The sequence below is a fragment of the Aulonocara stuartgranti genome, assembly GCF_965226115.1.
Source record: "Aulonocara stuartgranti genome assembly, chromosome: 9".
Taxonomy (NCBI): Eukaryota; Metazoa; Chordata; class Actinopteri; order Cichliformes; family Cichlidae; genus Aulonocara; species Aulonocara stuartgranti.
In genome coordinates this window covers 29,221,693-29,248,366 of record NC_138960.1, presented here as the reverse complement: position 1 = coordinate 29,248,366, position 26,674 = coordinate 29,221,693, and the positions used below count along the sequence as shown (strand labels likewise).

At 39.0% G+C, this 26,674-nt stretch overlaps 2 protein-coding genes across 3 annotated transcripts; both read right to left on the bottom strand.

Moving 5' to 3' along the window:
- Positions 1-7,992: 7,992 nt before the first annotated feature.
- On the bottom strand, positions 7,993-23,971 carry hnf4g (hepatocyte nuclear factor 4, gamma). 2 transcript variants are annotated; one of them, XM_082545510.1, is made up of 11 exons: positions 23,762-23,971; positions 18,793-18,958; positions 18,453-18,547; positions 16,961-17,067; positions 16,686-16,835; positions 14,260-14,347; positions 13,735-13,887; positions 13,213-13,580; positions 12,741-12,927; positions 10,688-10,807; positions 7,993-10,432 (listed from the first exon to the last, which is right to left on the bottom strand). In XM_082545510.1, the coding sequence occupies exons 1-11, from the start codon at positions 23,790-23,792 to the stop codon at positions 10,311-10,313; spliced, it is 1,587 nt and encodes a 528-aa protein (XP_082401636.1). In that variant the 5' UTR covers positions 23,793-23,971; the 3' UTR covers positions 7,993-10,310. The 2 variants fall into 2 exon arrangements, with proteins under 2 accessions (XP_082401636.1, XP_082401637.1); XM_082545511.1 differs by having other exon boundaries at positions 13,213-13,262.
- Positions 23,972-24,163: 192 nt separating this feature from the next.
- Positions 24,164-26,674, bottom strand: gpr141 (G protein-coupled receptor 141). Its single transcript, XM_082546108.1, has 2 exons — positions 26,368-26,674; positions 24,164-25,921 (listed from the first exon to the last, which is right to left on the bottom strand). Exon 2 carries the CDS (start codon positions 25,918-25,920, stop codon positions 25,006-25,008), a length of 915 nt encoding a protein of 304 aa, XP_082402234.1. The 5' UTR covers position 25,921; positions 26,368-26,674; the 3' UTR covers positions 24,164-25,005.

The following is a 26,674-nucleotide window of genomic DNA, read 5'->3' as shown; positions in this document are numbered from 1 at the left end:
CAAGTGAGACTTTTATTGTCAGACAGATACAGAGGTCATGTCTGTTCATTTTAGATGTTTTCAACATTTTTAAGAGAAGTTGTTAACTTATTATTAAAGTTTGGCAAATATGTATATAAGACACATACTATAAATGGAATAATATATATAAAATAACAATAAAACAGCCTGTCAAACAGTGGTCTAGATACAGTTTCTTTGACAAATGGAAAGCTGCACACTCTGACTGACTTTTCCCTTTCCGCAGCTTGTCATACACAGTCGCCTCACTGATTGGCTTTTATTGTCTTTGCTGAGTGAGAATAGCACATTGCCTGTCTCCACTGGAGACCATATATACGCATCCAGACAGCACATGCTTCCACACATGAAACAACATGCTGAGATACACGTACGCTCTTTAGGCAAAGAGGACAATACCCACTGCAGCCTAGGTGGAAGTGACACAAACAAACGCACACAGCTCACTGACTAAAAAAGTGACTAGCAAACAATGCAAAGTGGAAGCATATTAATATTTAAATAGATCATTTGCAAGATTGGTATAATTAGCAGCTCATATTCATGTATTCACTTCAGGGATATCACATCGAGACATGTCTACTTATTCAAATAAGATGCAACATGTCACAGGGTGCATATATGCAAATGCACATATGCCACTAATTACACATTGCCTGTCACAAAGAGAGAGAGGCTTTCAGCAAAAATGTTCAAAGTTCTCTATGAACTGCTCAACCAGGCTGCTCAGGTCTAATTAAAACATGCATGTCCCCAAGGCCTTATCAAAGCACTGTAGAAATATGTACATCTCAAATAGAGGAGAATTAGCTAAATAAAGGACCTCCCTGGTGCTTTTGTCCTGCTCACATTCCAGGCACTGCGCTAACAAACTTTATTTCTGATTGATACTGATCGTCCACCGCAGGGATTTGAGAATATTTTGACCTGAGGCGGGGGACTTTTATTTTGACATCTTTTCCCCTGGCACCATCCCAGATTTGATACTGTACTTGACACCAGCTGTATTGAAGGCTGTTGTGATGGAGATTGTTATTTTAATGAGGTGGAAATGAGATGTAAACCTTCTAGGAAGTGTTTTCTAATTAACCAAATGATTTGGCCTATGGGGTTGGCTACTGACAAATCATGCATTGTGTACCACACGAGGCTGATAACAGGATTTATTTTAAGGCTTCAAAGAGCCAAAGATTCAAGAAGTGCTTTACTTTTTGCCACAACTTCTGACTGATTCTTGCTATAATGTAATTTTGTGGCTTGATTTGATGAAGAGTAACAGAGAAACATTTATGAAGTAATTAACTGTAAATAATGAAAAACACTGACATTTTCACAGAAAAGCTCTTTTCAACTTTTAGAAAGGTCATGTTATGACATGCAGATTGAAGTGAATAACTTAAAGCTGACATACTGTAATTCACTGCTGGGCAGGAGAGACAACCTCATTAATGTTTCCTCTATTGTGCATGAAGTTTGACCAGCAAATGAACATTAATTATTTTTCAAGTTCTGTGCATTAATGTGTATTTCTCCAAAAGAATTTTACAACCAAATAGATAAACAGAATTGCATCTTTCTAAAAAAAATTGATCTGACCACTCACAGTACACCTGTGTGTACACACACACACACACACACACACACACACACACACACATATACATACATTCATTCTAACATATACTTGCATTTGTACACACAATGCATCCATTCTGCAGAGCTCAGAGGTGTCCAGAAGCCTGTCTGTGTGAGGAAAATGTATGCAGCTCAAATCAAAGTGATGTTGCGCACAGTAATCTTTCTCTATTAAGGCTGTCACTTTTTGCAATCTTTTTGCAATTGCGGTCTAATATCCTTTACCACTCCACTGCTGGGTTGGTGAGCTTCTGCAAGGCTGCATACACACATGCACTCGCTGTCTCATCACACACTTCCACGGCGTGCGGGTATCCCACTGAAGGAGTCAGTCATGTGTGTCTTTCAGATAGGAGCTGAGAAAGCTCTTGATTAGGACAGGAAGTCATGTGTGTAAAATTTACACTTCTTTACCACCGCCATCTTTCTATACACGGTGAATGTAACGTGTAATGCGAGGCTGTGTGTGTCCGCGTGTGGAGCGCACATCTATAGAAGCCATAATTAACTGACGTAAAAGTAAATAGTAATATAAAATTAATTACACGCTTACAGTGGATTCCTTTGTACCTTTTAAAGCGAGCTCAGTTCTAATTTCGAGGTAAAATAATTAGATCCAGAGCTGCTTGGGAAATGAGACGCCTTGCCTCCTCTATGAAATACAAATTATTTACACTTGGTTTGTTTCTGATGATAAAAATTCGAAATGAAGACTCAACAGTCTTGTGAACTGCCGATAAAGTGACTATTGTCTAATTCCACTGATCTTTCTCAGGTGTGTTTAATTTTTTTCTCTCTCTGTCTCTTTTGATTAAACTCCATTTACTGTGAAAATACTGTAATTTATACTGACAGCTGCACAAAATCCCCTCAATATGCATGGGTTGACCAGAGTTTACCTCTGTTGAAGCATTCGTGCATTTAAAAAAAAAATCTATTCATGCATTTTAAACACTAATTTGTAAAAACTGATGTTTTTTTCTTCTTTTTTGGTTTGCGTACTGTTAAAATTGTCTCATCTATGTTTAATTCTGTTGGAAACCTACTACATTTCCCAGAATCCCTCCTGAAAACATCCAGAAAACGTACTTAAACTTGTCAGCTGTTTTGGGAGTAGGGAGCAGTGAAAATGCCAACCAAGTGAGTAAGCTTTCCCAGGAGAGAGAAAGCGAGGGTCACAATTAATCAAGACACAACTTGTCTTATGACAGCAATATCACATTATGGACTATTGATGCAAGCGTCACAGGAGAAATTGCCATCTCTTGGAATGGAATTTTCCCATACTGCCGAACATAAAATTGGTTAAAATCCTATGCTGCTTGGTTCTCAGAGGCGGAAACAACCATCTAAGAGCCGCAGATATTTTAGATATAGATGCAGTATAGATGAAGTTACCTGAAATTTCTTTTTTCTTTCTTTCTTTCTTTCTTTCTTTCTTTCTTTCTTTCTTTCTTTCTTTCTTTCTTTCTTTCTTTCTTTCTTTCTCACTTATTTACTTACTTATTTATTTTAAAGGTTTGCATTTATAGCATGTACCCAACACTGGATTGCTGGGAGGAAACTTTGTGCTGAAGCTCTAACATAATTAGAAATAAACATGTTAAAAACTTGTTAATTACTACAACTGCTAATGCCAACACTCTGTGTTATATTAAATTCAAATTAATTCAGTTTAATTCAGTTTTAATTCAGCTTTATATTAGAAAGATGCTATAATAATCTAGGGGAAATCTCCAAAAATCATAAGACTCCATATAAGCAAGCATTTGGTAACAATAGGAAGGAAAAACTCCCTTTTAACAGGAAGAAACTTGTGGGAAAACCAGGCTCAGGCAGCCATCTCCTGCATCAGGTTGGGGTGAGGGGAGGAAGACATGGCAAAAGAGCCTGTGGAAGAGAGGGGGAGATTAAAAATAACTAACAATTAAATTCAGAGTGGTATACAAACACATAGTGGGTGAAAAAGGTGACTGAAGAAGAAACACCCATCCGCCTAGGCCTGTTGCAGGGTAACTAAAGGAGGGTTCAGGGTCTGATGTAGCACTAACTATATGCTTCATCAAAAAGGAAAGTTTTAAGCGTAATCTTAAAGGTAAAGATGGTATCTATCTCCTGAATCCAAACTAAGAACTGATTTCATAGAAGAGGGAAAGCTGAAGGCTCTGCCTCACATTCTACTTTTAAATGTCCTACAAACCACAAGTAAACCAGCAGTCTGAGAGCAAAGTGCTCTACTGAGGTGATATAGTACTAGATAAGATGGGGCCTGATTATTCAAGACCTTGTGTGTGAGGAGAATGATTTCTCTAAGCTAATATGTGAGAAACATGGTCTCTTAATATTCAGGCCTGCCACATTAAAACCGTTGGTTCTGCAAGGCAGTGTTCTTAGAAGGGCTTCTATTGGTCCCAAAATCATCTCATTTAACTGAAAGCACCTAATGAAAAAGTGGAAAGCAAAATCATCTGCTTGTTTGGTCAGAATGAAAATGTGCAGATTCGTTGGCCTGCAAGGTTAAAACATATGTCAGTGATGACATCAAAGAGAGCCATACTTGGCTTTGGTTCCATGCCACATTGTGTATAAATAAGGACAGTATTCCTGCACCTTTATTACTGTTTCATATTACCTCTTATTGTGCAAAACATAGCCCACCTACATGCTACAATTTGCAGTACATTTAGTATTATTGACCAAGGTCCATAGGCCCCTATAATTTAAGATACCAAGCGCAGACTTCTGCTGCGCTTCACTACAGGGTCCCTAATATCCTTTGGATTGAAGGCGCTTTAGTTTCCGCTCCAAGCCCGGGACAACATTAGATGGGTAAAAAGGTAAGAATTTCCTAAATGCATATGGAGTTATCTGAAATCATGGCTCTAGTATTCAGTCCTCTCCCCTCCTCCTCCCTTTTCTCCTCCTTTTTCTCTCTCGCCCCTTCTTTCTCAATTGTGTCCCTCGCCTCTGGCAAATGGGAGTCATTTGTTTGTGTGAACTTCCCATAACCCGCAGTGTGTGAGACACTTATCATTCAGAGTGGGGCTGCTTCGTCCCGAGTTGTAATACCTCTTCTCTTCTCTTCTCTTCTCTTCTCTTCTCTTCTCTTCTCTTCTCTTCTCTTCTCTTCTCTTCTTCTCTTTGCCATGTCTGTCCCATTTGACATTTACCATGGTTCATCATAAACAAGTCTCCATATTTCTCTATTCTTTCATTCTCTTCATAATCCCTGCTGCCTTTTTTTCTCCCTCTACAGTACACCCCCTGCACTCTCATTCTCTCTCTCTCTCCAATCTCATTTCCTATGTAATCTCAGGCTACAGAGGACCATTTTCATTCCTGCTCTACTCATCTTATCATCCACCCTGTCACCTCCTCTGTCTGCTGTCCTTTTTTATATTCCTTTATTCTAACAAGTCTGCATCTGAGAACCCATCAATAGTCCACCCCTTTTCATTTCCCTAATGTAACCCCACACTTGCACACACATACACACAGCACTGTGTGGCCCTAACCCTTAATTTCATCACCGTAACCTGTTCCCCCATCATTGCAATGTGGTGGACCCCGCTCCCTATAACTATGTAATTGACTGTGTGTGTGTGTGTGTGTGTGTGTGTGTGTGTGTGTGTGTGTGTGTGTGTGTGTGTGTGTGTGTGTGTGTGTGTGTGTGTGTAGCCAGCAGTGCACTATTTTAAATCTGCGTGTGGATTATCTCTGCAGGTCAAAATGAACAGCAACAAGACAAAGCAGATAACTTAAAGAAGGAAGAAGATGTAAAGGGGTGAAAAAATTGTGAGACAAAAATAAATATGAAGGTGACGAAAGGAGGGTGAGACTGGGAGGGACAGACAAAGAGGAAAAGAGTGATTTCAAGGAGGGAAAGCTGTCACCGAAGGCCGAGGTGAACCCTCACCCTCATGCTTGCTTTAATCCCTCATTTATGTGAACTCAGCTTTGGAAATGAAGCTGTCTCTGTATTTTTCTTCCCTTCACCCATCCTGTGGTATAATCAGAAACCACACATGCATTCAACACACACACACACACACACACACACACACACACACACACACACATATACACAGTTGCAGGACAGAGACACAGAAAATCACTCAGGAGAGGTTTTAAATTCATTCCAGAGTTAGAGGCAGAGATTCATACCGCCTCACCTTGTCTCCTAGAGGAGAAATCATCGGATATGTTAGAGACAGAGGGGAATTATGGGTAAATGCACTGGTGAGGAATGATAGTCTGCAATCTCCGGCTGTAATCTCGGATCGCTGACACATGCCATTCATTTCAGACTGTACCAATATTCTCCTGCGTGGTCTGGAGCCAAAGTGTGTGACTTTGCAATTTTTTTTAGCCATTTTCCATAAAAAAAATAAATCACAGTTTTAAATCACAAATGCAAAGTTACATTTAAAAAAAGAAAGAAAGAAACGCTGAAAACCCCTCTCTTTAAAAATCTTTATTGCTTAACTAATCCTTAAGCTTTGATCTTTAATTAGTTTGGGAAAACCACAGATGAAGAATAAATGGTAAAAAGAAACATGTCAGTGTGTTTCACGCTTTAAACACGTTAAATAAAATGACTGATATAGGCACTGTGACATCTTAAATGTTGCAGCTAAATGAAGGTGGCTTGTTGCATTTGTTAATCTGGTTCAGATTTTTTTATTCTTTTATTATTGAAATTGTGATTATTTTAATCTTTTATTTGGCTTAGGATGGCAGAAGAAGAAGGAAATATATATACACGCAACCAATAAAATGCAACACGTCCCTGTGGAAACAACAGTACTGTACAGCCATCTAGTGGTCATGACAGAAAAAGGCAGTGTGGATTGTTATTTGATGAACAGATCAGAAAAGGGGGATTAACTTTTTGCAGCCCAGCTCTCAGCACTTATACAACAAATAATAATATTGCAGTTTGAAATCAGTTTTTCTCCAAAGCAAGTTAATCGATGCCCTATCAGCTTAGCCACTCTAGAAGCAATGGCCACTTTAGAACTTCTCAATCTTAAGTGTAAAATTAAAACATGCAAACCTAAGATCCAGCTAAGGAAGACCAAAACATTTCACAGTTGCATCCTTCTTTTGTTCCTCCTTCTGTCTGTCTCCTCATCCCTTTGTTTCACCTTCCTCAGGTGGAGTGAGTATCATACTGGTTTGTAATAGCGTGCTGTCAGTGTGGGCCGCTGTGAGGTGAGGTGTGGGGAGGAGAGCAGTGCGTCTCAGATGAGATATGTGACTGGCATGCTAACACGCAGTTTTATCTGAGCAAAAAGAGAGAGAGACAGGGCCCCCATATCTCCTCACTATAGGCCTTTGATTAAAGCTCCCCAGGTACGCACACATACTCACAATTCCAATAACACACACAGGAGTGTACACCCACTCACCCGCTCGGATTCTAAATAAATTGCAGCTGGGAGAACACACACACACACACACACACACCTACTGTATATGCACATACACACATCTTTCCGTTGCAGGTGGTGTTGTTCTGACCTAAGCCAGGTAGCTTGTCCATTATGGAGTTGATAGGAGGATTTGGCCATGTTGATTCTAGACAACATCATCTCCTCCGCCATAAATAACCTGAATGTTTTCTCTGAGTCACACCACAATATATAGACAATAAGAGCTCTCGGCTTTATCCCTGGGTTGCATCCACTGCACGCAAACAATCACACATACACATAAACCTCCATAAAATGATTGCGTGTGGACGGACGTAAGCAGAATCACAGATTTAAAAGTACAGTTGGCCCCTCAGCTTAGTTTTATTGTAAATTACAGCTTTGCATTCGAGTTTGGCTTCAATGTTTGTCTCAAAAATGTGTTTTCCTCAGATGGACCACGGGGGGAAGCTGGTTTGCTTTTAGATGAGCAGCGTCGTCCGGCGCTGTGGTCTCAATAGCTTGCCAATAAAGCTTTGGATACAAACTGTATACCCCTGACCAGTGGAACTATGGGGGAGTGTGATGACTTCCATGAGGGAAGTAATAGACAAGCCACACTCACTATTACTGAATGTGGGTAAACCATATTGAAATATATTTCTGCCAATTTGTCATTATCTGTGTCTATATTGTCTTCCTTTCCAAATATGGAAAAAAAGTCAATTTTACCTTTTTTCCATATAGCAAAAAAACCCTATACTGAAATTACTTTTTATGGTTGTAGAAACAGATAAATTGGAAAGGAATCATCTTTTTTTCCAGACATTTTTTTATTTGTTTTATAAAACACAAAAATGAATGAATGCATAGACATATAATATTTCATATATTACATATACAACAAGTAGTACACCTGGCACGCTGTTGTATTTCACCTCTTCACAGCTAGAGGGTAGTACTGTGCTACAGCATAATGTACTGAATGACAAGGTCATTACAGTTAATCCAAATTGACAAATTCATTCACAAGCACTTCTTAAAGATTGTCTTTTAATCAACATATAAATTCAGAAATGTACACATCATCAGTACAAACCAACCAAAATATACAGCTGATTCAAGAAACTGAATGGATTTATATTTTCTGTAATTTTGAATATATACAGCAAGTTAAATATTATCCACATTCCTTTCTGCATTTATCATGAATTTCATTACTGCAATGCTGATCTTTATTATATTAATATATGTATGTATATCAGGCAAGTCTCATTGTGTAAGCTATGTGTATTATAACTCAGTATCAAATATTAACTACAAATTTAAATATATATATAATTTTGTTGCATAACTGTCATTTACTTCCTGTGTACATACTTTAGTTTAGAGGTGAGCACAGTTTTAGATGTATTAGGCCCAAAAGAACAGTATTATTTTTGTGATAGCCAGCTTTTTTTCCTGAGTATCTTTAATTTTTTTTATATTTATTTTTTTGCAATAGCTTTTTTTCCTATAATGAATAAAAGCAATTTTTGTACATTCACATATTTTCAGATAAGTTATAAACTGTACTGTTTAGTACATTAGGATTGATCTACAGTAGATATATGTTTTATATATATGTATAACCAATCAAGTAAGAAATTTAAGACAAGAAAGAAAGTTAAAAAAAAAACATTTTCATTTCACTAAGCAAGAAGGGTGCCTTACTGACTTGAATACCATCAGTCAGTTAATGGTTTTAAGTGACCACATAGATGCACAACTTCCTTCATTAATCCCAGTTTTGCAGCAGAATATTAAACTCTGAGGGCTCAATTTTCTTGAGACCGAACACAGATGGAGGCTCAGACACAAAAGCAGCAACAGGTGAAACAGAAAGCACACGAATTTCAAAATAAAAATCAAGCTACATCACCTTAAATAGGCTGTCAGCAGTGCCTATTTAAACAGACCCATTTATGTCTTAAAAGTAAAGTCAGCATTCTAAATATAAAAGAGTGTCTCTGCAAAATACCAGTTTAAAATACTCATCAAACAAAATAAACAGTCTTCAGGTCACTTAGAGATAATTTTGTTAAACAAACGGTCAGACTGAAATTCAGCGAAACCATGAAGAGAGCTCCTGCCGCCACCATCTGGACTTTTTTTTTTCTTCCGGTGTGCTGCAAGCTTTTATCTTCCTTACTCAGCACAGCAAAATTAAAGGCTACTGGACCCCTGCGGGAGTCTATCCCTGATATTTAAAAATAAATTTGGAAGGCATGCATTTGAGCTTGTTTTAAAATGTTTTCACCAACATGTTTACTTGTTTAACATTCAGGTTGGATGAAAGTCATGTGAGCAAATATTTATGAATATGATTCCAGTGGTCAAAATGAAATATTATACGAATGTAATGTGAATATATATAAGTTTAGATAGAGTCTGGACTTTGTATTACACATAATATGTGTGTGTGTGTGTGTGTGTGTGTGTGTGTGTGTGTGTGTGTGTGTGTGTGTGTGTGTGTGTGTGTGTGTGCGAACGTATTTTGATGGAGCTCGGAACTCATCCTGGGGACAGCTGCATTACTCCAGATGATTTCACTGTTAAATCTCTGAGAAATAGCTTTCTAGTGTGATGCTCAGAAAAACAGAGAACATGCCTTTAGCTGACGGATCCTGCTGCCAAGTCTGGAGATTTAAATGAATAATAAAGTTGCTGCTGTGCCATCATTGCAACTTAAATACAATCCCTCTTTCATATCAGTGACTACAGTGGAAGCACACGTATCATTCTTGCTGCGGTGTGATGACTATGGGTAAGACATGGTCTGAGCGTGTTTTAAGGCAAATACAATTTTGTGCTAAAATGAGCACCAATGTTTGACTGCGCCGCCTGATCAGGATACCCAGAGTCTGCGCTGCCAAACACTCTGGTGCCAGGAAATAAGCAAATAAGCATAGACACACACGCAGACACACACAGACAGGGTTGTACCTGAAAAAGACTGCATAAACATTGTGCTTTTCTTTTGTGAGTTTTGCCACTGTAAGAAAATAAAACCTTGAAATGTGGTGCACATAACCGGTTAGGATATTGTATCAGGAGCTCCAGGAGTCATGGGGTAGGAAAGTCTAACTGTTGACACTGAACAGAGATTTCTGTCATAATTTTCATACCATGCCTGGATAATGAACAGGGGGCAAGGAAACTGATCTGCTGTCAGATTCGTTGACATAATGCAGGAAAGAGTCAGGGGTCTGTCTGTGCAGAAGGTGAAGGGCTCGCTGGAGGACAAACAGGCTGGGGAAAATGTTTGTACATTTCCGGTGCAGGACCCTGCGGGGGCGATGGGATGGGAGTGTCTGGAGAGGCTGCAGGAAAAGAGACAGGGACAAAGCAACATTTGTAGGATTGTGTGATATACATACATATATATTACAGATTTTAATTACTTTGTTGAAGCATAATTTAAAAAAAAAAGTTTTTGGACACACTCTTTAGATAAGATAAAGTGTGTGTTTGTTTGTGTGTATGTCACGTTTGCTCCAGTGTTACTGAATGCACTTTACATGACTGCATGCATTTTTGTTTGTGTGTGTGTTAACTGATAGCATCCAGAAACTTACCTATTTGTGGAGTGTGATTGACAGGCATGGTACTGATGACCAATGTGTGTCCAGTCACAGGGTCCTGGGCCAGCTGGGTGTGTGCTGAATGGTGCAGGTGTGTGGGTTCTGTTGCAAGCCCTTAAAATATAACACAGGTGCAAATAAACTTCAACACACAGTGATGAAGTTGTAACCAGAGTAATTTTGCAGATTTCTTCCTACTTTGTTTCATGCGCTACTTTATGTTCAGGGGTGTGGATAAAGGGGGCACCCGGGGTGGCACTACCTCCCTGAAATTTGATTGCCACTCCTTGTTGCCCCCTTTAAACTGTGTTGCCATGTCAGATAAATGTATAATTAAATGTAATAATAAATGTATAATTACGTACTGCTAAATAAGTTAAATGCAGTGATAAAATTTTGAAAGTTGGACCCCCTCTCATCGACCTCAGTAGTCTGGGCTACTGCCTACCATCCCCTGTAAATGTAGAGACTATGTCATTTATGTATACCACTCAGTAAAATTAAACATATATGCTGTTGTAACCAGACTAACTTTTATTCAGCTTTTACCATATTACAGTTGCAAAGCAGTTAGGTTTTTGAGTGTTTCTACAGGTGAGAGGTCTGTTCACATTAAAATATATTAACTCACTGATTTTTCAGCTAGTTTGTTTGTATGTGTGTAGATATCCTATTTCCTTTTAAAAAGATGGGCCAACCTGAATGAACCTTTGCACAGACATTGTCACATATACAGTAAGTCCCAGTTCTTTTGATTTTGGTGTATCATGTTCACTTCATCATTCCCCAGAGGATGCCATGTTATGTTCTCCGATATGTGTATGTCGCCCGTACATGATTTCACGGTCACGAAAATTTGAATCAATGTTCTGTTCGAGTCACCACTGAATACAGATTAAAGAATAAGAAATATGGTCCATAAATATCACAGCCGTAGAACTTAACAGGTGACATTTCATTCAAGTAAAGCTAAAGAAGCTGTAAGTACTGCAAAAGGTTTTTATGTAAGACTTAATTTTTCATATTGGTTATGTGGGTGTTGTTAATGATTCCTGTATTATATATACAACATTTCTTTAAAATATAAATGAATTACTATGAAGGCAGCAGTTTGAAGTTAAAAGACCAAAGGCAGGATGTGAAACCATGAGGCTACAATTGTGATCTTAAATTATTGTAGAAAAAATCCCCTAAAGCACTTTTTTAAAAAATTACAGGTTACATTTTTGTCTGTTTTTGGTGATTATTACCAGACATACTAACATAACCTGTAAGCCGTCTTTCTTTCTGTTTAAACAAGTTTATATATACATATATGTCTGTGCCATTCATGAGTAAAGCTAAAAAAATTACTTGATATGAGAAGACACATTGTTTTTTATAGATGTTTATAAGCTATACAGGATCTTTCCTTTTGTCTTTCAGTTTTGCTTGATCATACTCATTGCTAAATATAATGTCATCTTAACAGAATTTGAATAGCCTGAGAGTTTTTATTACTGCGTTTTGTGTGTGGTTTCGTTCTACGTTCTGACAAGATGCTGGCAAATGCAACAAGTGCAGCTATTTCTGTGCTCTTTCTTTTAAGTCGGGTTGTCATATCATGGAGGTTTTTTTTAAGCATATATGGTGAAAACTGGAAAACATTTTTGGAGATGACTTTTTAGTTTATGTTTCAAGCTTCAATTGTCTGTCATGGCCCTCCTGAGAATATATTTGATGCACTGTAGCTTTAACTTCAGATTTCCCGTATTTATATACATTTAGATGTGTTTGCAGATGTCCCTAGCAGCATCTTATGTACCCGGTTTATTCTATTTCAGCTTAACGTAATATAAATATAAATGCGTATTGTACAAAGTTATTGTGTAAAACTTTTTGCCTCCTGTATATAAACTAGAAAACTTTCAAGCAAGTATTCTTTTCGTTTTCCGCAGTGCTTCATAATTCTGCACTGAGAAATTTCAGCAGAGGATTTGGTGGTAGTGCTCAAGGTCAAATTTGTTTTTTCTGCACATTTACAAGCACAGACATCAGCCAATCTCACCTCCTAGAAGCATTTCATGCAACAGGTTGTCTATCTTGGCCAGGCCGCAAAACTTAATGAACTGGAGCTGTTCGATCATCTGCCAGGTGATGCTCTGCAGGGTGGGCAGCAGGAGTAACAGCTCTCCAAAACGACCTCTGGAGTCATACTGACGATCATTAATGTAGTCTTCCAGACTCATCTGAACCTGTGCGCACGCACAAACACAGAGTCCCTATGTGGTCACATGTCACTGTCATTATAAGCAAAATCCATTTTTCTTTCATTTTGCTGACATATTGAAAGAAGATGTGCATAAATTAAAAGAAAAATACATGATGACATTGAGGTTGACATTGACAGGATGGTTGCTTTTGAAATCAAAATCATTTACATGATTGAAAATTTAAAAAAAAAAAAGAAAAAAGAAAAAAATATCCTAGAACGACCAGATGTCCCGCAACAATCTAGAAAGGTCAAATGCTTGACCTACCTGCAGTCGCATGGTCTTAATCTTCGAAGGATCCCGCAAAGACTTTGCATCTGCAGAATGGAAGGCAAAGCAAGGAAGGGGGGTTGCGTTAAGGCGGGGAAGGGATATAGGACAGGATTGAGGGACGGGGCAGCACAGGATAAATAAATAAATAAATAAAAATGGAAAGATCATGGATGGAATTGCGGATATGAGTGGAATTGATGGAATGATTATGGTCAAACTTTGGCATGAAGTGCAAAATGAAGGATTTAGTGAAGGGGATAGAAAAGGGAGGGAGTAACAAAACATGGGGGCAGGGATTGTGGTCACACTAGGGTAACGTAAAGAGGCAAGAGAGGGATTGGGACCTAACTTTGAGGGGAAATCTAGCCGGGACATGTCGGGAAAGATGGATATGAGCAGAAAAGGCAATGCAGACAAGATAAAATCGTCTGTTCAAATTGATTGTGATGTCTGTCATCATCTGTGGTTTACTATTTTTACTGGTTCTGGGGTTAAATGCCACTTTTTATTCATTACCTGGGTCAAAAAAGACAATAGCCTTGAGTGCTGCAAACTCGTTGTCATCTATTTGTATTTCCTGGAAGGGCCGCACCAGCTCATCCAGGACTCTGTTGGCTACCCTACAGATCTCTGGTTCAGGACTGTCTCTGTGGATCACACAGCCATTACCTGCAGGGACAGTGAGTAAAGTTAGCGGCAGTGTTGAGATGAAGTAGGTACTGAACATGGGTGTGTATGAGGTGGAGCGCTGTGGTATGTGCTTTTGGAGCCAGGTGGATTTTTGTTTCCTTCAGAGAAACTTGTAGACTCTCTTTTAGGCAGGGCAATGGGCTATGGAAAATAGGTGTGGAGATCTTAAGAAGTATAAAAGTGCCTGATTGTTTGTAGTTGCTTACAGTATGATGTATCGATAATGAATAATGTAATTTACAAGAAAAACTTTTGAAGTCACAGAGAAACAGAAAGCTTTAGTTAATCATTCTAAGTCCACATGACTTCACCACACATAAGGAAGAGGCCTTTCTAGTCATTGGTTTCTACCTAAAAGCAGGAAGTCCTTGAATGGCATTGACCTTTTGGCAACCCCAAGCAAGAGGTGTTCACCAGCATGAGCCCGAAGCAAGCTCACCTATGGACAAACACACACAGGTAAACAAAGAACAGAAACAATGTAACAATGCCTCAAATTTAATCATTACCTTCAAATATTCTGTTTTCAAACCTCGCACATCAACAAGTGCTGAAAATTAGTTTCCAAAACCAGACATGAGATAATAAGTACAGTATTGTACAAATGTCCTGAGTCCACCCTCATTTCTCTATATTTTGGTTCCAAGTGCTTGCTTCTAATTTTTTAAAGTGGTCTTAATCAATAGTTCTCCAGGATGTCTGAAGGGCTTTGTACCTGACTGTTTTCAGAGGAATGTTTATTTGTTTTGTTTCGCTCTGCTTTTTGTTAAGCTATTTCAAACGGACCTATGAATCATTCAAGCATAAAAAAGGAGTGTAACTCAAGGGATTAACCAATGTTCTGTCTACATATAACAACTCTGGAAAAGAAACCCTTTTAAATTGTATCTTTGAGCACTTTGTTGCTAGCAACCTAAAACCCCCCACAATTTCTTCCCCTTTCCTTAGTTGAATTTATGGCAAATGCCAAAGATAACACAGTTTCACAGGCATAAAATATATAATTTTTTGCACCTGCAAGGGGATTCTCAAAAAGCTGTTACTTGAAAATTTGGCATATCTCAGCGATGTGTGTAAAAACATAGAGAATCTGTACAGGTGGAGGACAAAAGACGATGCGGCAAGCCTAAACAGTATGTGCAGAAGATGAAGAGTAACTGAAGTCACGTCATTAAGAAATAGGAAAACTCCAGCAAGGACCTCAGCAACTAAAATGTGCATCTGGCTAGGGATGGGTACCGGTATCCGGTGCGCACATTTCGGTGCTTTTTTTCCCCTGAGATGTCATACACTTTGGATTCTAGCCAATCATTTTACCTTTGCAAGCGTAGTAGGCGGGCCCAGGTACATACATTCTTTTAGAGCAGAGCTACAGATTAAAAATGCCCAAGGCGAAGCGGTCAAATTCTGGCTGTACTTCACAGCAAAAGATGCAAACTCAGCAGCCTGCAACAAGTGCTTTAAGGTGATACTGTGCAAAGGAGGTAACACCTCGAATCTGATGAAACACCTGGCGACGTATAGCATTTTGTTAAAAGCCGAGAAATGCGCCGTATTTGATAGCTTGCTGCGAGACTTCACACCGTGCACATCTACTGCAGGTGGGTTGCCTGTTATCGGACTAGGATTTAGTAACATCCCCCAAGAACCCGAAGAGTAGAGTCCTGGCCCGTAGCCCGGCCAGTGTAGCAGAAATGATGAGGGATGATGATGGCAGCAGCAGCCGTTCTTCTCTGCGTGAGTAGCTTAATGTTGTTCGTGTGTAAGCTAACCACGTTATTGAATTAATGCATGTAAGGTGAACTAGCAAACACCGTCGTAGTTACATGCGGCTGTCTTCTTGTTTGATGGCAGATGCTCCCTTCACCCTGGCCAAAAAGGCTAAAATGACCAAAGAAAAAGTGGAGAACAGCTAAACATGAGAGGTTTTTGGACAAAGTTTGTTTTTTGCATTGTTTAAGCACTGCTTCCATCCAAGAGTGATACCATAAATCCCCTATAGCTGCAGAAAAGGCTAACATTGTTATCTTTTTACAAAAAAACAGCTGAACATGAGAGCTTTTTGGACCAATTTTGTGTTCTCCATTCTTTAAGCACCGGTTCGAGCACCATTTAAGCACCGGCACCGTTTCAAAAGTACCGGTTTGGTACTGGTATTGGATAAAACCTAAACGATACCCATCCCTACATCTGGCCCTTCAGCTGTTCACCAAGTCTTAGTAGAAATAGCCTCAGTGCAAAGGTGGCTGTCAAGAAGCCATGGGCAAGAACTGGACTGTGTCATCAATATATACAAAGGAGATCAGGAGAGAGGCACAGCAGTGAATGTCCACAGAAACCTGTAAATTACGGTGGAGGCTCTCAGCCAGTGGTGCTGTGAATCTTGTCAAACATGGACTGGCCTTGCAAGAGCCTGGACCTTAACATTATTGAAGCAGTGTGACTTAATTGGGACTGAGAACATAACATTCAAAGAATAGCTTTAGAATGGCCTTTAAGACTACCTCAAGAAATGGCAAGAAATTTTAGGTTGAATTGGATATTAAAGGCAGTCATACCAAACTTCAAGTTCCTTAGGATTGTCCAAACTCTGTACAAAGTCTTTCCATGTATGTTTTTAGATGTTACAGTACATTGCTATAGCCATTTGCTATCATATATTAGGAAGTGAGGGGCAGCTCAAGACTTTTGCGCAGTACTGTATGCATGACACTCATTACATGCAAAGAAGAAATGTCACAGTCACAGATTGCAAATCAGGCAGAACAGCCAGTTACCTGGTCATCCAGTGGAAGTTCTCCAAAAGTAGGAATATATTTGGCCCATTCCACCAACACCAATAACTGCTGTCTCATAGAATCACATATGTCCCCTACAGTGGCTGACTTCTGCTCTGACAAGTCTGCTATTCCAACCGGAGTAGTGCTCTGCCGGAGAAGAGGAATTGAACAGCTTGCAGGTTACAGGTCACTCATATTACTGATAAAGTTCATCAACTAACATACAAACATAAAAGAGATTTAAAATAAGAAATTTATAAAGGGATTATCACCTGGTGGGACAATGATTCTGCTTGGGCCAAAATAGTAATAGTTGGAAGGTCTTGGGAGTCGGAGATACTTCTTCGGGAACTGATCCGATCCCTCTCATTCTGCACAGCTAATATATCACAAACATAATTATGGCTGTGTGTATGCATGAAAGAGGAAGCAATCTAAAAAAGGGAACAGTGAAGAAGCAACATCTCCAACACTTTACCAGTCAAATAGCCGCCCCCCCCCCCCCCCCCCCAAAAAAAAAGAGTAACAAAGTAACAATAATGAAGCTTTATTCCTGGTTTTCCAGTTTTGAGGCTTTAAATTTTAAGTAATTTATGAGTGTTAAGAGATGCCTGCATACACTACGACAGTTAATAATTAGGAAAAATAGCACTACAGACTCTCATCAACAAAGGGAGTCAAACGTTAACCTGATACAATCCAGAACAACATGTTTAAATAACACATGATTAGGGGTTGTAAAACTCTGTACCAAGGTTATACCCCTCATAAATACAAACACACACCAAGTAAACACCTGTTTTATGGCAGAGCCCATTTCATCCATCTTGAAGCAGTTGTCGGTTTCTCTGACAGAAGTAATTTCTTCTCTCATTTCAATTTTCCACTTTGTCATTAAACTTCACTAAGAAAGGTACTTCTCCTTCATAGTGTGTATATAATGTACATACAGTGCTGTGAGGGATTGGCCCTCTTCATGATGCCTTATCTTTTTGCATATTTGCCACATTTACATGTTTCAGATGATGGAACCAATTTTAATATTAGACAAAGATAACTCGGGTAAATACTGGTTGACAGTTATCTAAACCCACTTGGCCCTACGTGGAAAAGTAAATGGCCCCTAAACTTAATAACTAGTTGTGCAATGAGTCATTCACATCGCGGTGGAAAAACTTTGGCCCACTTTGGAAAACTATTTTTATTCCATTTCATTTTGAGCATGAACAGCCTCTTTAAGATCACGCCGAAGCATCTCAGTAGAATTTGAGTCCAGACTTCGACTAGACCACTCCAAACACTTCCGGAGTGTTTTGGATCATTGTTCTGCTGCATAACTTGAGAATACTTAAGCTTGACTGATAACGGATGGTCTTCTTTATGTAAAGAGCAGAATTCATGGTTCCATCAGTTATGGCAAGTCATTCAAGTCCTGAAGTAGCAGAGCAGGACCAGATCATCATTGCCAAGTCGCTTTCTTATTGTTGAATCATGAACTCTGACCGTAATTGAGGCAAGTGACCTTTCAGCCTACTTCACTTCTCACTTTCTTGATTTATCTGATCTGACAGATGAATGAAATCATTGTTTAAAAAATGCATTTTGTATTTACTCAGGTTATCTTTGTCTAATATTAAAATTTGTTTGACAATTTTGTGCGACATATATGCAGAAACGTAAAAGATCAGGAAGACTCTATCTCTATTCTCTGCATGTAGGTGTAACAATTTAACTTCGCGTCTCATTCAAAAGAGGTTTCACTACCTTCTTTTTTCATGCCAGCTCTGAAGCATTTGTTGAGTCTGCAGAAACGACACTGGTTCCTCTTATCTTTATCCACGACGCACTGTCTGCTGAACCTTCAGAACATGCAAAGTTATCAGAGCAAGAAAATTGTGACATATCATTCGACAATAAAGTATGCAACCCTGAAACAAAAAGCAAATTATCACTATTTTTGGCAAATTATCTTAAGGGTGCATGAGTATAAAAGCACATTTGTGATGATATTTATGACAATTGCATGAACTATTTCTTATATTTCCCACATGCATACACACATTATGCATTTCATGCTTGCACAGTGTATCTTTGCAAACTGTACCTGCAGGTATAGACGTGGCTCTTGCGTATCGAGCGTCTGAAGAAGCCTTTGCAGCCATCACAGCTGGAGGCTCCATAGTGTTTCCCTGTGGCTTTATCTCCACAGATTGCACAGTTACTAATGATCCCATCTGGACCAGGCAGGCTTGGCTCTGTCGGCATGCTGTCTGGAGCACCAAAAAAACCAAAATAAAACACACACAGGTAAATACAAATGCATATGCATTATGCACACGTCATTCTTTCAAAAGTGATTCACTTTGTGCATTTTATGATGATGATGGAGATTTTGACACTTTGGTCCCCAATCTCCAATAACCATGTGGTGATATGAAAGACCGTAGCATACAGTTCACATTACTTTCACACATTTCAAGCTATTCAGTGACCCCTAAAGCCCTGTGGGTGGGGGCTTTTGGATCACGAAAGAGGCCACTCTGATCAGGAAATGATCATCGGATTAAAGGTGATTTTGTAATGACTTTTATCCCCAAAGGAACTCAAAAGTCCCACTCGGTAGGTCAGCAAAATGCCCCTTCACCATTAAACCCGCTACATCCTCTGTGGGGTTAGATTTTTTCCTTTAACTTCTCAGTGTATTGCCTCCGTGGGAGCAATTAAGGTATAAAATGTTTAGTTAATTAGTCACTGTGTGAAGCCTTACTCCAGAAATAACAAATATCAAAATGTCCCCCCCCCCCCAAACCATGTATCACTGAAGGAAACCCATAACACTGCTGATACTTCTCTGGTAAATGTGTTGTGCATTGTGTTGGAGGATGTCTGGTATTACCAGACATTGCTGTTAATGACAAAACATGATTGTCATTGTCTTTATTTCTATTTTTATGTCTTTATTGTCATCATCAACATAATCTCTACCATTATACCAGCACCAGCATCGTCACTGTAATAGAAACCATCACCATCATCGCTGCCTCCATCTAAGTTGTTTTGTTAAAGTCTACTAAATGGAACCTGCTGTCGATCGAGTAAAAACTCAAGATGCATCGAACACATACATGTTTAAATTTCTACTGCGCACAACTCATTTGGTCTCACACGGGCCAGTGCCATTGTTAAATGAGTCAATGAGTGTCTACAGTAAATGTTTGACTAATTTTCCTTCCATGCTGAGGTAACGCCCGTGTATCACAGAGATTTGTGCTTGCTGTCCAGTAAAATATCTTTATGACACATTCCTGCAGTTTCTGCCTAAACTGTTTGGTTATCATTCATTTAGTCCCCCTCAAACTTTGACACAGCCCTTTTATTTCCTTCACAACACACACTTCCTTTCATGATGCATACACACATACACAGGCAACAACAGGCAAGTGGGATTTACTATACATAATGGTGTCAAGCAAGACACACATACACACTGGCAGTCAGTATTAAAACATCAGTCAGAGTTTCCCAAGCAGTGCACTTGAGCATATCAAACACATCAAACACATTTCCCCTCTTTCTGCAAATAGCAACTCATTTGCGTTCAGCTGCTGTCACTAAACTTCATCAGTGACTGTCTTATTTAACAAACAGCCACAACTCCTCATCCAGTACTCTGGCTGATGACCCAATCAGATCATTCTAAAGGCCCTGATAAGTATGTGAGAGAGTGGCCTATCTTTCAATGTATGTCTTTCTGTGTGCTTGACTTGTTTGTGTTTTGGTGTGAATCTGTCTGTGTTTGCACACACTTACCTCGTCCTACATAGAGTACCTCTGCATGCTCAAAGCCCAGCGTGTTGTACGAAGGATCCAGGCCTTCACAGTAGTTGGCTACTTCCATATCTAACAGAGTTTTACTCTGAGGAGTAGAAGGATACTTCATTCCTGTTTGAGCCTGGTTTTCTCTCTCTTCTCTTCTCTTCTCTTCTCTTCTTTTTTCCTATAGTCCTGCCTCTGTTTCATCTATTTCTTTCAGAAATAACAAGGGAGATCCCTGTCATAAAAGACCCATAATCTGATCTGATTGGGCCTTGAACAATAAGGAGGGGAGGAGCTGGGGTTCTTCTCACCTTATTACACTTCACTTATCTACCCTTCTCTCATACACTTATCACAGGGATGAATAGATAGTGAGAAAAGAGACATTTCCTTTCCCTCCTCTGTCTTTCATTGCTCTTTTATTTATTTATTTGGAGAACGCTTGCACACTATGTGCACAATTTAGGCGTTTGTTCTTACAGAGAGTAGCATGTATGAATGTGCATCTGACGTATGTGTGTGTGTGTGTGTGTGTGTGTGTGTGTGTGTGTGTGTGTGTGTGTGTGTGTGTGAGTGACTGTGCGTGTCCTTCCCAGGTTTCCTAATCTAATCAATGGTGAAGTAATAGCACTACCACCTCAGCAGATATAATCTATAAGGACACGCAGTGAAGTAGAAAACACTGATAACTCCCATTAAGGCATCCACATACACACCATGGGTTCACCCAACCCACTGTTTTTAACTCTTTATTTACTCTTTTTCTACTACAAGTTTCTAAATAATCTGACTGCTACTTTAAACATCACCAACAACACTGCTTTTAATTTCTTCTTCTTTCATAGTTTTTTAGCTCAGTCATCAATGTCTATGGTTTCATATCAGTTAGAATAATTATTTGCAAAAAAACCAAACAAACAAAAAAAAACCAAACAAGATTAGTAAGTACAAATTGACTCTAAAGTGCAAATTGGAACAGGTGTTACCCTCCTATTTTCAGTCAGGGAAGTTAAAAACATAATATGACCACCTTTACATGAATCCATCAACATGTGCCTAACCCACCCATTTAAATCAGGGGTTTCATTACACTAACTCTTATCGTGTGGGTTAAAGGTAATCAGCTTGAGGCATTGTGCTGTGAAGACTGTAAATGATAAGAGGCAGTGTCATAGGAGATTTGATGCCCTAAATCAGCAGTGAATGGCCCAGTCTGAGGGGTTCGTCATATATGTGCAGGTATGGTGTGGTCAGTTTAGGCAACAATATTGCACACATGACAGAAAACGCTATTAGCACTTGGCTGCATGGTAATAACAGATATATTCTATAATATTGGAAGCGTAGGGACTAAGAGACAGAGGCGATAGAGAGAGAGAGCGATGTGATAGAGAGATTATAGAGAGATTACATTTTAACCAGGTAGTAACGTTAGGACTCCTGACTCATCACATTTGTGGAAAGGGAAGATGAAGAATTGCATCCTTACCGTCACATTTAGTCTGTATAAAGGCATGAGGGTAAATGCAGATGCTCCATGTTAGTTTCTAATAAAGGTTCTTATGTGATTACAGTTTAATAGACAACAAAGAATCGTGCTTTTAGGCTTGTAGATAGAAAGAAAAATCAATGTTCACTCAAAAGTAAAAAAATCTTTAATCCAGAACAGCCTAAACGCTCTAAAAGGCTTTTTTAAAGCTTCACCTTCCACTCTTAAGAGCAAGGACAGAAAGCACAGCAATTGAGGTCTTTATTTCTGTAATGATGAGTGCCTTTGATCTTTCCCCTCTTTTTCATTTTGAATACATAAGAAAGCACTTTCTGATTTGCACTAAGGAAGCTACAACATTTGGAACAGCAAGGGTGATCAGCTGCTTGTGTTGTTTTACAGTAGGTTGTTAATTTTGTTGATCTCTCAGATACATTGAAAGCCTATTCTGCCACCTGGCAAAAAAAGAAAATATAATATAGAAGCAGTTCAGCCTAGACGTAAATTTAAATTAAAAAGATTTTAATGTATGAGAATCACATTCATAGAAACAGTTGTAATACTAAAAAGGTATTGTGGCTTGTTGCAGGACATGTCTGAGAAAGCTTGCATCTGCCTAGCAACCAAAAGCCTTTTGTGGCCATAAAACCCATAGCTAAGAGGCTATATCTGTGTGAACTGGCCATAATACTGTCGCTTCTATTTAGACTAGGTTTTAATAGTCACAGATGACAATCAGCCTCGATTACTGACTCTAGTAAACCCTTACTTCCTGATACTCTGGAAACAGTTAAGTACGCAGTTCAGTAGTATTCACTCCTAAAACTGTACGTCTTTAATACAGTATTTCTTTTTTATGTGTTGCAAAAGAGAGGAAGAGAACATGCAAGAGACTAGATGCATGAAATAAATAGTTAACTATGGTTTTGCAACTCTCACTCTTCACAGTGAAAAGTTAGCGTTACTGTATATGCAAGCTGAAAAAAAAATGTTAAAAAAATACAAATCAATAATTCAGCTGAAGTGCGTCCTGTGGGTTTAGACATTATAGTTAAGTTTAAGTCTAACAGAACAGCAGAACAGTAAAGGGCAGACCGATATGCACAGCCTCAAAAGTCAATCAACAACTCTGGGAATGCCTCAGCAAAACAATCCCATTGCAATCTGGGCTAAAAAATTAACTAAGGGTTGTTTCTTTTTTCTCAATATGTGTATACTTCATGTATTGTCAAGGTTTGTGCAAAAAACAAGTAGTTTTGTTCACACAGGCGTTGCATGTTCTTGTAAATAGTAAAAAAATAAAGAGCAAAACTTCCGCCTCCTTCAGATCAATTCATTATAGAACTGCATTATAGAAATGGAATCGTCCTATTGGACATTAAATGCAGTGATAGTAGAAGAAAAACACCACATGAACAGATTACCATCTTTCTGCAGATGAAATGGGTTATCGCCCGATCAGCGCAAGCCCATGTTGCAAAGTTAGTATTTCTTATCTGCTTTTTACAAAATGCCTGCAGATACAGAGTACTGGCTACAGGACATAGCAGCAGGTGCCGTTTGTGCGAACAAGGAGTCCAACCATTGCCACCATAATACAGAAACCACGTGATTTAAGGGATCGCATTCACAAACTTCCTTGAAAAACTACCAAAGGTAACCTTCACTCCCACTACAGCAAAAACAACACTTCTTCTACTCTTCTTAGTCTGATGTGAACCATTTGAATTTCAGCGACAGTGTACTTAAAAAGAAATGTTTGGCTTACCTGTGTTTCTGTTTCTGTCCGGGATGTGCATTTATCCAGGTGTACCGTTGTTCTCCGACAGCTAGCAGCCCTGAGCCCCTCAGTGTGTCATTGGACTAAGTCACACTGAGCATGGGAAAATAGTAAAGGTGTTCAACCACGTTAAAAGGGAAGGTTGGAGAGCTGAGCGGCCTATAATTCAGAAAGCGACACATTGGATGGCGCCACCATAGCCCTGTCATTAGATCGATTTACTAAACAAACTCAAACTAGGGTGGGGATGTTAAACAGTAACCCAGGACCATAAAACTGAAAAGGAAAAGATCACCAGGTGTGAGTCTGTGTGTGTGTGTAGGTGTGTGTGCCCTCTGAGACCCAAAAAAGGTTTGAGATAATGTTTCACAAAATAATGGGGGAGACATAACAATTTACAGTATTTATTTCTCTTCTTCACATCGGCTATGTACACAGGATTTAACTGTTAAGTGCAAATACAGTTAAAAAGTATTCACTTCCACTTAGAGTCCTTGTACACAGATTTACAGAAACAATATCCTGAGATCTCCAATTTCATAGTCTAACATTATAAATTCCAAGTATGAAGCCTTTCTATTATAAGCACAAACCAGCAAATTGCAAGAGCGCCTGCATTAGGAAATAAAATCAAAAGACAGTTTTAAAGTCCTTAAATGTTCTCATGAATAAAAACACGGCTTGCTGTGACACAGTACACATATATAGTAATAACAACAGTAATAGTTAAAAAAAAGCACAGCTTGAAAAGTGTGTGTGTGTGTGTGTGTGTGTGTGTGTGTGTGTGTGTGTGTGTGTGTCAGTCAATGGTACAAAAATTGTAAAAGTGCAAAAGCATAACTAAGGACATCGTCAGGGGTCTGTCAGTTTTATTTTTTGAAACTCTGTATATATTAAATTATGTTCAAATGTAAAGTGATCTGAAAGACTTGAAGCCAAATAAGCCACTAAGGGAATGTTTTGTCTGACTAAGGTCAATATTTATTGTTAGAAACTGAAAGTCGAACCTAAGCTTATAATCAGAACCAGTGTTTATGCGTCATTCGCAGTTGTCTGCACAGTCTTTTTTTTTTTCATGTGCAATTTTTATGATAAAATTTGTTTTTTAATAATTTTTTATGCTATTTCAAACACTTCAAAAGCAATAAGATTAAATTGTTTAAATTTATGGAACTGTACCAGAACCCTGACAGGCATAAAAAAAAGTGAAGCAAACACAGTACCAGCCGCTTTTAAGCAGCTTTTCCTACAAAGCACATGTTACAGGACCTCCTCCCCAGGAAAGTAAGCATGTCCAAACAGTTAAAAGTGGTTATGCTCAGAAATATTTCATTTGTACCCTCTAATTCTTTTATATTGTTTAAGTAGGACAGTCGAAAAATGTGGTAGGGAATGAAGCAGATGACCATGATTAGCGCAAAGCACAGGCTCTTCAGCTGAGCTCCGAACTCCTGCTGAAAGGTGCATCCCTCCCGATGCTTCTTGTATAAAACCCATAGGACATTGGCCTGGAAAGCTGTCAACACAATGGCAATGACTATAATCAATATGCTTGTCAGGTAGTTCAAAATCAGAACAGATTCTATAGATTTTCCAAACTGGAAGCAACGAGTGGCATTTTTGTCATGGTCTTTGCCATAATTAAAATGGATGATGCAAGGGACAGTGATCAGCACAATAATCCACACCAGAAAACTGATAATGCATGCATGCATCCTGTGAAAGGACGCCACCTGGCAAGCTTTCTTGTAGAACGTCAACAGACGGGTGATGAGGATAATCACATACAGGACAAAAGACATGTACATGTGGATGTGGATCATACTGCTGGTTATTTTACACCATTCATAGCTCAACTCCCATTCATGAACTGCGTAATAGTAGATTCTGAAGGGAACCGTTAGCAGGAAGATGAAGTGAGTGAAGATCAGGTTGAGTACGGCAATTGACGTGGTGGAAGTTGTGGTGGATTTCATGATGCGCATCATCATGGTAAGGCTAATTGTACCACTGATCAGGACCACAGTGTAGATGACCAAGAGGGCTGTGTGGTACTCTTCTAGTTCATCTTTCTCTGAAACTGAGGGTGTGGTCATTGTTGAACTTTGGTTTGGAGATAGTGTGGTCCCATTTAATGTCGAAGTCATCCTAAACAGAAGAGGAAATTGAGTAAGAAAGAGTAAGAGACATTAGAACAGGAAGACAGGCAGGTGTGAAGAGTTAGTGGAAATGAAGTGTATCCAAAAATGATTAAAAACGGGTGTTATAAAAAGAGAAAGAAAACACAAGGCTGTATTGAAAAAAAATAAGAATGACTGATTTAATGTATTTTAAGGGCTTGTTTGTCTTCGGGTGATGAAACAAGACTAAAAACATGTGGCTATGTCACACACCAAACATGTTAGTAAGACTAACTAAAAAAGGTATCTCAAGAATTAAGAAATACAGATAGACCATTTAACCAATAATGGAACCACTGAAGGACACCATATGGTCCACATTAACCATTAAAGGAGCACCACAACACTGGAAAGAACATGATGAGAAAACACAAAGTCCAAGCCAGAGATACTATCGTTTATCAGTGAACTTACTTGCGCTTCGGTCAGTGAAGAACTGTATGCCGAGTACTCTTCTGTGTGTGCGTGTGTCCTCTGGAGTAGATCACATTATATCCAGCAGCGGTATGTTCACAGTGTCGCAGAGGAAGAGAAAAGCTGAGAAAAAACGGATTCTGGTTGAGTGCATTTGCGCATATGCCTTTGAATGCGCGCATGTGTGTGAGAGAGAGAGTAAGAGTGGAAGTTTGCCAACGTTCGGTGGAAGTTAAGGTTCTGAAAATGAAGACTTTGTGAGCCTGCGTGTGAGTGTTGTAAAAACCACCATCTACTTTGCATACTG